Raw genomic sequence first — 12,762 nt, 5'->3', positions numbered from 1 at the left:
TAGATATGCATTTATATTCAGTCTATCCATACCTTTTATTTCTAAACTTGTATATTTCTTTGTAAATTCAATTTTTAATTATTGCAAGTCAAATGTTAGTACATTCTGTTATTTTGTTTTAAGTTGAACGGTGATTGTTTTAGCATTTGCAGAGTATTTGTCCAGCTTTTGTCTGTAAAAAATGTAGCAGTCCTGTGTACACAGCCCAGTATTGTGTCATGTTCAAACTATAAATAGCACATTATAAATGTAACATCTGGTGAACCAAAACCATTCTATTTGTATAAAATGCAGAAAAAATCCTTACTATTTACAGTATGTTGAAGGCAAGATACAATGAAAAATGGCATGTAAGCTCTCAGCCAGTGAGGGTAAGGAATGATATGTTCAGTTCTTTTGTTTTTAAACTAGGTGTTCACAGCACCAAAAATTCCACAATCTTAATAACTTGGTAAAGAACTAGAATCCTCATCACATTTTATATAAATATGCAAAAATTACTTGTTTCCATAGAGCAGTACAGTATCTCCTTCTTTTGGTTTCCTTTTTGAAGCTGGACAGCTAGTTAACTGTAGAGATTGATTGTTTCAATGTATTTTTAACCAATACAAATGTTCTTTTATACAGTACACAGAAATGCAAAGTAAAACATTAAGTTATTTTTCAGGATTACAAAAAAAAGACAAACCATAACGCTTACTGTAAAATTTCTGTTCAAACATGGTTAAGACGGGTTTGTTTGAAGGCAGCTTTTCTTATTTTAAAGGTATCAAATTAGATATTTCTACATTTGTTATATCTGAAGCTTGCCCTGTTTTCCAGTCTGTTACCTTCATCTGTTATACAGTACCACCTACCTATGATTCATCTTTGCTTGAGTCACAAAAACTAATTTGCCAGAATCCCAACTCCTACAGTCTAACCACTTGAAGTTGCAGGCATGCTATATTTTTACTCGCTTGCTCTGCACAGTGATGACACTTAAGAGAGTGTATTAAGTCAATCTCAGTGACTTAAGTCAGTGGTATTTTGGGTCATTATTTGAGTTACAGAAACATTCACAGCTCAGTTGTTTGGTATTTCCTTTTTTTATAGGTAATTGGAAATAAGGAGTCATTAATGACTTTTAATGTCCAGTGGGGACCTTGAGCCTTTGAAAGATCTATGTTGTGATGCCTCCAGCTTTTTGTTTACTGTATCGCCAGACTGAGTCTGCATATGTTCCATAAATTTTCCATCTGTTGTGTATGGTAGAAAAATTACATCACTGGTAAATTTGGATTTAAACATTGACGAAATATATAGCCTATAAGAAATTCCTAAGATAAATAAAATAAAATAAAATAAAATTATATTATAAATAAAATTATTTATCTGCATTTGAAAAATATTTATAAATATTTGAAAAATATGTATACTGTAAATATTTCAGCGAAGAGTAACAAAAATCAACAGAAAGATAAACTAATTAAATTAGCCATTTTATTAAATTGCTTTCAATTAATTAGTCAATTAATACATTAATAAATGATATGAAAATACCTAGTGATTTCCAAACTATTCCCATATTTTCTGTATGCAATATTTTAACAAGAAATCTAGCATGCTAATTATCATATCCTAACAGCCTTTGTACAAACTGTAAGGCATAATTTATAGATGCAGATTATTAAAGTAATTTTCTTCCCTACTCATATTAAGCCTTATACTTTTCTTCAAAGTGGACGATTCTGCAGCTTATAGATATTGTACTGTATATACTCTTAAGATTTAATGTAAATGTATAATAATAATAATAATAATAATTGCTTACACTTATATAGCGCTTTTCTGGACACTCCACTCAAAGCACTTTACAGGTAATGGGGTCTCCCCTCCACCACCACCAATGTGCAGCATCCACCTGGATGATGCGACGGCAGCCATAGTGCGCCAGAACTACACATCAGCTATTAGTGGGGAGGAGAGCAGAGAGTAATGAAGCCAATTCATAGATGGGGATTATTAGGAGGCCATGATTGGTTAAGGCCAATGGGAAATTTGGCCAGGACGCCAGGGTTACACCCCTACTCTTTTCGAGAAACGCCCTGGGATTTTTAATGACCACAGAGAGTCAGGACCTCGGTTTTACGTCTCATCCGAAGGACGGCACCTGTTTACAGTATAGTGTCCCCATCACTATACTGGGGCATTAGGACCCACGTGGACCACAGGGTGAGCACCCCCTGCTGGCCCCACTAACACCTCTTCCAGCAGCAACCTTAGTTTTTCCCAGGAGGTCTCCCATCCAGGTACTGACCAGGCTCACACCTGCTTAGCTTCAGTGGGTTGCCAGTTGTGAGTTGCAGGGTGACATGGCTGCTGGCCATGTTTTGCAACTAATGCAACTAATGTTTTTTTAATTCACACTAACTGTTACATTTTTCAGGTGTTTTTCTGATTCTGTCAGTTTTAGAAATAGATAAAATAGCCCTAAAATAACTTACCCATGGAAGTGTGATAAATTTAAAGATGTGTATTTGTGCACATTTCAATTTGAGAATAAAAGAACTATTATAATAAATCACAAGACTGGTTTTAAGCATATCCTAACTCCAACAGGTTAGATAGACTATATTTGCACATGGAATTAAGTTTAGCATAGTAAAATGTTCAGTAACAGCCAATAGTTTCTAACTAAACAGTGTAATGTTTTTCACTGCTTAAACAGGGTAGTTCTAAAAGGTCTGATCCTAATTTCTGTAGCAAGACCCACATGTTTGCTGTTCTCTTTCTAGTGTATGCTGAGTGTTCTTAGACTGTCCCAGCATTTTCTATTATTTCATGATATTATTTATTCGTGCATACAAATAATGGATACTATTTTTTTGATAAATTAATGGATAATAAAACTTTTTGCAGTTGTAGGTTTTATAACTAAAGAGAACCCTTTAAACATGCATTTTTACATTTTTTTAAGTGTTTCATTCAGTATCACTGAAGTACATCCTTACAATATTGAAATTATCCTGCTGATGGGTACTGTTAAATCAAAATCACATATCACTGATATTACTGTGTGTTTTCCTAGGTTGGCTGCAAAGCTGCAATTGTCTTCTTCCAATACTGTATTATGGCCAACTTCTTCTGGCTTCTGGTTGAAGGTCTTTACCTGCATACTCTACTGGCCATTTCATTCTTTTCTGAGCGGAAGTATTTCTGGTGTTACATCTTGATTGGTTGGGGTAGGTTTCTATTTATTATTACTTTTTATAAAAATTTAACTATGACTCGTATAAATGTTTTCCAGAGGGATACAATATTAATAAAGTGAATTCAAATGATTTTTGCTGACCTAGAAATGAGTGGCCTCACTCTTTGTTTCAGATGCTATAATTATATAATCTTCCATTCTTCCAGGAACACCATCAGTATTTATTACAGCTTGGAGCATTGCAAGGGCCTATTTTAATGATATTGGGTGAGTTTATTAAACCTAACTTTGTCATCACCTAAGACTACAATATTTTTTTCTTATATTTGAAATTGTCACCTGCAACATACAGTACTGTACCAATACTTTATTACAGCATTTAATTTGCTTTTGTCATGGAATTTTAGCCACTTGATTTCTCATCAATGGAAGTTTAACATACTGTAGTTTCTATCAATTGAGCCTGTTACTGCCTTGACATATTCCCCAGGATGCTCAGTATCCTGGAGTTCTCCCACCATGAACGACCAGACTGATGTAGCGGAAATCTCCCCTTTTTTTGGAAAAGGTGCTGTGGGGCCGAGAGGAAGAGTAAATTTTGGAATTTACCAGATGTTAAAGAAACAACACGGTGGTTAACATTGCTGCTTCACAGTGCTGGGCCCCTCGTTTCAATTCCTGGCATGCTGTCTTTTTGTAGTTCATTCTTTCCTTGTTTATATGGGTTTTCTCTGGGTGCTCTGGTTTCCTCCCACAATTAAAAGATGTACTGCTGGCTTAATCTGTAAAAATAAAAGCTTGATCCTAGTGTGTTTATTTGTGTTTGTGTCTGTGTGTGCCTTGTGATGGACTGGCATCCCATCCAGGGCTTAATCCAGCCTTACCCCCAATGCTTCCTCGGGAACATACTGGATGGGAAGCCAGTCACACATGCCCCAGCATGTTGCAGGGCAGACACAAACATGCCAAGGCCAAGTGTTTGATCTCAGAAATGCCACCGTGACCCTGAATTGAATAAGCTGTTTTTAAGGATGGTGTGATGTTGATGTGATGCAGACATTAAAGGCAAGCTGCAGGATCTCTGTCACAGTCTTGAAACCTGAGTGAGCAGAATGGGCTTGTGGTTATTTGGTTTGTCTTGGTAAATATATATATTTTTAATCATACAATCTAATATAGGAGATTCTGAAATGTGTTTTCACCCACAGAGATTGAGCAGTGGTAGTCACAAAGATATGAATCACTTATTGTTTGATTCTATTAATTTCCTGATTGATTTGTTTGATTGATTCAGAGTGATTTTAAAGTGCTTTGATTGTGGTCACATTTTTTTCAGATTTTCAGAACTTGCCTTCAAAGTGTATTTTTGTCTTCTAATAACATTTAAATCTACCTTCCCCTTCCACATAAGGTGAACTGAGGGGATGGTGCAATAGCAGTGCAATGAAAATGGAGGAGGGTGAAAAACCTGAACTGATTTATACTGCAACACTATTTTTATATTTTTCAAACCACAATGAAAGTAAAATGTACATAGTAAAAACCTACAAAATGTCCAGTGCCATATTCTGTGATGCAGAAAGGGGCAACACAACTTCCAATGAGATGAAACGGCCTTATTACATTGTAAACAAGCAAGCTTGTAAATACATCACTTTTAATCCAATAGGTCTCGACTTCAAGTCAGGTTTTCTAACAAATACAACTTATTTGTTAACTCTGCATGCAGGTCACTTTGGAACTGTTACATCCCAGTGTGTGGTCTGTGTGTGTTTTTTTTTATGTTCCACACTGCTGACCTTTGATTGTTCTCCTTTTCCCCATTGGCCCACGATTACACCACTGTTCCGTGTGACATCATGATCAATTAGCTTCTCAGCCAATCAGAGTGCATCTTATTCAGCATATAACATGGAGGTTCCGTTTGGTTTTGCTTTACTTCATTTCGCTTTGGTTATCGCTTCATTTCGCTTTTTGTTCGGCTTTGTTGGTTTGTTTTGTTCTGTGTGTGTGTGTGTGTGTGTGTGTGTGCGTGCGTGCGTGCGTGCGTGCGTGCGTGCGTGCGTGCGTGCGTGCGTGCGTGCGTGCGTGCGTGCGTGTGTTTTCGTATAGCTTCGGCTTTGTTGCGTTGTTGTTTTGTTGGTTTCTGTTAGTTTCTGTTAGTTTCTTTGTACTTTCGTTTGTTTGTGTTTATCCTTGTTTTTCCATTACCTTGCCCTACCGTGTTATATGTTCAACTTTTGTGTTCTTTTGTACCCTGTTCCTGTTGATTACTCTCGTTTTCCCTTATTTGTATTCCTAGTTCACTTGTGTTTTGTTTGAACTTTTGTGTATAAGGTTAGTTTAGGTTGTTGGGTACATTCTACACACTTAGTTGATTTTGTATTAGTAACACTAGTTTAGTACGGGTGAGTGCCATTTTGGGTAGTCAGTGGAGGTTAGCTAGGGTGTTGAAGACGCCGAAGACCGTGTGTTTCGGGTTTTCTTTTGTAGTCAGGTTAGCTTTCCCACACTTTCTTAGCCAACTCCATTTTTGTTTGTTATTTTCTTTTCTTTGGCACCACTCTAGTTCCTTATCCCTGTGTGTTATGGTGTCTTACCAGTCACTTGTTCAACTTTTCATTTTTGCACTCACCTTTGTTATCACGCTTCCTAGTCCCTCACCAGAACCCACCTGCTTCCAAAAGAATTATCCTAAATGTTACACCCCTGTACCCCTAGACACTTGGGGTCATAACAGGAACATTTTTGCACTGAAATGTCTGTTGCACAACCTGTACTTATTCGCTTGTAGATCGCATTACATTAGCCATTACAATGACTAGTGAGCAGGAACGGCCTTCTCACATTGCAATTCATGTGAACTCTCACTTTTTACCATAGCCAGGCCAGGGTTTTTTTGACAATATAGCTGCTATCCAGTACTTTCATTGGGTTTACAAGTTTGTGCGTAATTTGGAATTTGTAAAATTTTGTGATACTGTCAATTTATTTTATCAAGATTTATTAACTTGTCTGAGGAATTGGGACGGCAGTTCCCCTTTAATTACAAGTGTTGTTTTAACTTGTATTTCTGTTTATTCAGTCTGTTAATAAATATATGTGATGAATTTAAAAAATGCACTTCATATTTGTTTTATCACCTCATATACTGTATAATTTTAACATAATGAACTTTGCAAATTTTCATTTTCATTTTCAAAAGGTTTTGAGCAAAATATTTTGCACATACTGTAAATTCATAGGCACTTATTATGCACAAGAATTACCCAATGTTTATTCTCTCCTTATCTATGTTATATTTTTTTTCCCTGTAATTTAGATGCTGGGACATGATAGTGTATCCATATTGGTGGATTATCAAAGCACCCATTACTGTATCAATAGTGGTAAGTTTAGAACCTGTCAAAGGGTTGTTATTAGTATTAGTGGAAATACTAATAGTAAAAAGAAAAATAAATAACCTTTACAACCTGTACATCTGGTATTTTTGTTATATGAGAAACATATTAATTGGATGTTCTTGAGCATCTAGTTAAATCTTGTAGATTTTTTTAATCCTGAATTATTTTAGAAACATAAAATTAATTTGATATTTTTTAATGATTTTAGATTTGATATCAATTTCATATGTGTAAAGAAGCTTCTCCAAAAATGATTTAAAAGTCAGGTGTGGTTTGCATGACGTAATGCATTAAAATAAAATACTTCTGTGTTACAGATAATTACTTAGTGTGTCAACAGTTAGTTCAAATACCAGCATGTTTACAGAATGGCATATACTGTATTGATAAATGTGTTACAAATAGATACCAGGGAATCTCATTCTGTAAAGTACTGTAACTGTCAGATTAGTGACAGTGCTTGATCTGAGAATACAGTTAACCAGAAGAAGTGAAAGTGAAACCTGAGTAGAGATTGCTGTGTGTGAGTAAGTATTACGTTTTTGAAAGCTTAAGGTTACAGTATGAACCCTTATAAAGGTCATAAGGTAGGTTATTGAAAAATCTTAAATACCATTAAGGCTTTAGCTGATGACTCAATTTGAACATAATACTGTCTGAAGAAAACCTTTGTGAGTTTAGAATTGTACATTTCTTCAGAGAAATGTGGCAAAAGAAAACATTTTCATAACATACTGAAATTATACAACATGACTTTATTGACATTATTGAAATGATTTTTCATTATACATTTACATTTATTGTAACTCATTTCAGTAGCTAGTAGCCACTGTATTTAAATGAGTAGCTCTCTTACTACTAATGGATTAACACCATTTTGGTACACGAAATTCATACAAATACTGTTTACCCCAAATAATATCTTTTTTGAAGTAATTTATCAGAAATCAACTTATTATATAAAGATAATTTTGCTCATGTCATTTGAAATTCCCAGAAAACATCATTATCAATCAAGAGATCAAGAGTTAACAAATTAGAGTAATACCTTAGCAGAATCTGCCATCTTTAGAGTATTTCACAGGGTGGAGCCTCACAGTCTTTCAGGTACGGAAATGCATTGCTGCCACCAAGGAAAAAAAATGCTTGAGCTATCTCATAATTTCAAGAAAGCAACAATCATATCAGTGTATGAGCAACCTGTTACATTTGCAGTGACAGTACCTACAGTACAAGCTATCGATACGTTGACTGGCACTGGTTTATACACAAGTATGATCATTTCTATCTCATAATTACTTACTGATGAATCAATTTGTTGTTTTTTTCATTGGTGGCAGCAATGTGCTTCCGCATTCAGGCATGTGAATTGTGAACTTCTTAAAAATGCAATTCAAATACTTTGAAATGCTTATAACAGACAGAAGAGGTCACTACCTCATAAAAGTTGTCACAGATTAACTAATCTTAAAAAGAAACATATTTACATTAGTTTGCTTTTCATGATACAATCCTTAGAGTTGTCTTTTGATTTGGAGCTTAGTGTAGTTGAACACCTCACTTTTCAGCTGAATAATCAAGTTCATGTAATGCTAAATTAAAATTCTGTATATGATTTCAATGAACAAGACAAGTCATTTCCAGTGCTAGTTCATTTTTAGATATGACAAGTGAAGGAAAATGTTCACGCTCCTTGGTCCACAAACAAGTGTGTCTGTGTTCTTTTCAATTAAAAGGTAACTTAGCCCCAGTTCTCATATTTTAAAACTTGATAAAAACATGAATTAAAGATGGGGAGATATGTTTAACTTAAACCTTAAAAAGCAGAAAACAGCTAAGTAAAGTATCTGAAAAAATATGAAAGGAAGTAAACTGCAATGTACCATCCATTGACATTGTTCTACTTTGTTGATAGGTGAACTTCATTCTGTTCATTTGCATTATTCGCATATTAGTTCAAAAGATACACTCTCCAGATGTGGGAAGAAAGGAATCCAGCCAATATTTGTAAGTATGGTTTAATATTGGTCGGTTGAGAGGTTTCCTTTTTTTATTTTAATTGATTTTATTAAGTTAATCTTGCAGTGTCAGAACAGATTTTGTCAGTTTTAAAAAATATTAAACAGATACTTTTAATCATATGTCTGCTTTATATACTGATGCAAAAAAGAAACAGCACAGTCATGACTAATGAAAAAAAAAATATTTATTTAAAAAATATATAAACATATAATATATATATAACAATATATAAATATATAAACACAGACAAAACTATATCAGAGAAAATATGAACAAAATATAAAACAAGGAAAATGGAAGTGTTTTAAGTAAGAAATACAATACAGTATCATATGAAAACAATATGACATTAGTACTTTATTGGTTATGACATTCCTGCAGTCACACTCCTTTATTCACTGATTGTCATAGTCCTGGCAATATTGTTGCATAGACATACCATACTCTGCTCAGACTACTGTGGGACAATCCAGGACTCTCTCTGCATAGCAATTGTCATCTGGCAAAGGTTAGCCAGTTGCAAGTGTCTTGATGGCACTGATGACTGGGTCCCACATATGTTCTTATCTTATAATCTGGCCTTCACACTTTTGACAAAGTCATTCCACTGTAATCAAAGCAAAGTGTGGTCTTATTTTGTTACTGGAAAAAAGACATTTCCAGATTGGCACGCACGAATGAAAAAATTGTTGACTCAAGGACTTTGCTGAACAGGTTGCCCTCAGTCTGCATCAAAAGTTTTTTTTTTACTTTAATGAAGATTCCTCCTTTTCCAGCACTACCAGTTGATTTAAAAATTACATAGTTACCACAATGCTCACAACAACTTTCCACAGCTTGTCCAATGTTATGTCTGACAAGGCTATTATAGGCATTCATAACTGAGTAGAATTCTCCACCACTCTTTACTAACATCTCAGAAGTCACTCTGCTGAAACACAGAATAATTATTCCCAGAATTTCTTGTGCTGCAGTTACACTACACTGCACTGAAAACAATTACACATGTGGGTCATATAGCTGTGATGGTTCTTGGCCATTGGTATGTCGCACTTAATGTACAGTAGCTTGTGTCTAATAGATGCAGTTTACACCAGACTAGTCTGTTGATTATAGCAGCAGAAAATGTAATTCTCCAGGCAACTTCTCTCACAGTCTGCCTTCAATCATCCTGATGGCAAACAAAACATTTTCATTGCTCATTAGTGGGGTGTGATTGAATCTCGACACTACTTTTGCATTAATTAAAAATAATATTTGTCAATGCATATTTATATAGATCATTAGTTCATTTTTTCAATATCCACCCAGCTAAAATGCCAAACGCAGAGCACCTGGTGTTTTTTGTGAAATCACATAACTTGAGTTCATTTTTTTGTTATGTGAAGTATCAATTCTACTTTAAAAAAATCCATGTGCTCACTATTTAAATCTTAAATACATGATGTATGTTCCCAATGAGCTATTGGTTTGAAAGTTAGATTGTTGCATTGTCTTTGTGCATTGGTATATCAGGTTTACAAATTGTTCTTCATCCTGAGGTAAAACAGTGGTTCTTCAGAAAGCTTTTCATAGCTTTGCACTACAGTAGGTTCAAGATCCTTTGCTGATAATGGAAAGATGTAAGATTATTTCGGAAGTGTATGAGGAACTCTCATGCCATTACTCTCATTAAATTCAGCAGATGATGGTAACATATTTAATTAATGCCATAATAAGAATTGGATATTAGTAATGCAAACTGCATTGCAAGTAATATTCTTTTTGATGTTATAGACGACTGGCAAAATCCACTTTGCTGTTGATTCCTCTCTTTGGGATTCATTACATCATGTTTGCATTCTTTCCTGACAACTTTAAATGGGAAGTGAGACTGGTAATCGACCTTGTCCTTGGGTCATTTCAGGTAAGTAGAGAAAATTGCTCAAAAGCCTGTACTGTATATTAAATGTGCTGAGCATACTGTATATGCATACATATGCATGTACAGTAAGTAAAGTTAAATGATTAAAATAATTTTGGTTAGATTATTAGATTAATTTATCATTCAGGCCTGATTTACTGATAATAATTATGATACTGATAATGCATATGTTTTAAATCACCTTCTCTCAGTACAAATGTTGATTGGGCCAAGATGAGGAGGTTACTTGACCTGTTGAATGTCAGGCCTGGAAAGAATTAAGAAAGAAAAACAGAGAAAGGCAGCAATGTACCCTGCTTATCAAGAAAACAATGATTTTAGTTGACTGTTGACTTCAGATCTTTCTGACTTGTAGTGAAGTGAATCAATTCCATTTGTAGTGGTAGCCTCCAGATCTCCAGTATAGACGTATACATTTATCCCACCCTTTGACCTCACATACAATCCTACCTTCACCTCATCTTGACATGACAATATTACAACAGGACAACACACATCTCCCTGTTGTTCATGTAAAAACAGTTTTCTTAGGAGATGAATGTGAGTTTTATCCATGCAGCAAATCCTTGCCACACTTGAGCACACATTATTTTATGAGTTAGGATGAAATACGGCATCTTGGGTCCAGGGACCAGACAGATTTTTGTCTTAGCACTGCAATAATGGGACGGGATCGCTGGAGATTGCAACCTGATGCAAAGCATGCATTGGTTACAGTGGTGGCCACTCATGCAATTAGCCTGTGCCTTTCACTGCTGACCCTGTGTTAATCAACCCTGTTTATGACAAATGTTAACCAGCATACCAAATTTACTTTGTCATGTTCAATAAAATGCCGGTGCATCTTCAACAAAAAGGATTCATTCATTTTCCTGGTTCTAACTATATGAATTTGCTGAAATTCATATTGTCTGCCATAAGTGATTTTTTAAGTTCAAGTTTAAAGTATATTTTCACCTTATTTCTGTCTTTGGCATTTCAAAGATCTAAAGGGAAGCTTGCTAGGTCTCTTTTTTGTAAATGTCAACAGGCAGCTTGATGAAGCAGTAAGATTAAAGATGTAACATGTGAGCTGTGACATTTCCAACTTTATACAGGTATCTTCTTCTAATGTTTCTGTGTAAGAGTCCTAACTGTATTGTACAACAATTAAACATATTTGAAATGCAGCTTTGTAGTTTTTGGCAGAAAGTAGTTTTTTTTTCTTTTTTTTTATTAGAGGATAATCCTTAGCTATCAAGGTGTAAATAACATTTCATCCTGAATTTATATATGACCACACAATACCCTTAATTCTTAATTCTAATAAGGGCAACTGATTAGATCAGTAGGAGAATAGCAAATAAACATAAGGACCCTTTTATCAGAGGAATGGAATTGAAATTATCTATCACATACATCACCTCATACATCAAACTGCACAATTTATTCTGGAATGAGTTTTCCAGCCTGGAACTACACTTCATTTGCTCCCTTTTTGAGCTGGTTAAGTCTTTCGCCTTAATGGAAAAAAAAGTGTTTAAATGGGTTTCAGAGCTGTGTACACAGCAGCATTACAACACAAACTTGACTTAAGAAGATGGTTAGCATTTGTAGATGTCAGTATTTTCATTTTAAGTGCTTTCCTTCTGTTTTCCACGTCATTGTATGCACTTTGAAAACAGTAAAAGCAGTTTGCCACTTGAACATAACTAAGGCACTCGGTCTAAAGTGGTCATCCATCCATTAACAGGAAACTGTTTATTCCTGGTAAGCGTCACAGCAACTCAGAGCCTATCCTAGAAGCAGGGGACACAGAGCCTTTGAATTACCAGTGAAACACAAACAGGGGACACAGGTGGAAACTATGTGGAGAAACTTTTAAAATTGCGAATAGGAGGCACATTTCTGGGAAAACAATGGTCTAATGCAGCCTTGTTCTTGAAGCAATTAACCTGTCTTTTTTCAAGAAATTCTTGGATTTATTATTATCATCATCACCACCTTCTAATGTAGTGGGCCAAGTGTTTGTTTTTATTGTTCTCTCATGTTTGTGACTAGGGGCTACTCTCTGGACCAAATGAAACCACTCCCATGCTTACAGGCAGAATTTAAAAACGCCAAATAACCTATGCTTTCTGATTAGAAACTGGAGCACCCAGCATAAACCCCATTGAACTCAGGGCTCAAAAGCTAGCAGCCAGCATTATTTAACTGCCATTTCACTATGGCACCCAAAG

At 35.2% G+C, this 12,762-nt stretch overlaps 1 protein-coding gene across 1 annotated transcript in view; it reads left to right on the top strand.

Moving 5' to 3' along the window:
- LOC148657141 (vasoactive intestinal polypeptide receptor-like) overlaps positions 1-12,762 on the top strand; it is a 102,070-nt gene that overhangs the window by 85,037 nt on the left and 4,271 nt on the right. Inside the window, exons 7-11 of the mRNA XM_088643011.1 lie at positions 3,071-3,224; positions 3,400-3,460; positions 6,516-6,582; positions 8,513-8,604; positions 10,396-10,525. Of these exons, the coding sequence (XP_088499137.1) occupies positions 3,071-3,224; positions 3,400-3,460; positions 6,516-6,582; positions 8,513-8,604; positions 10,396-10,525 (504 nt within the window). The remainder of the gene's footprint in view (positions 1-3,070; positions 3,225-3,399; positions 3,461-6,515; positions 6,583-8,512; positions 8,605-10,395; positions 10,526-12,762) is intronic.

This window comes from Lepisosteus platostomus, chromosome 8, assembly GCF_059453375.1.
Source record: "Lepisosteus platostomus isolate fLepPlt1 chromosome 8, fLepPlt1.hap1, whole genome shotgun sequence".
In the NCBI taxonomy this organism is placed as follows: domain Eukaryota; kingdom Metazoa; phylum Chordata; class Actinopteri; order Semionotiformes; family Lepisosteidae; genus Lepisosteus; species Lepisosteus platostomus.
This window is presented reverse-complemented; position numbering and strand designations above follow the sequence as displayed.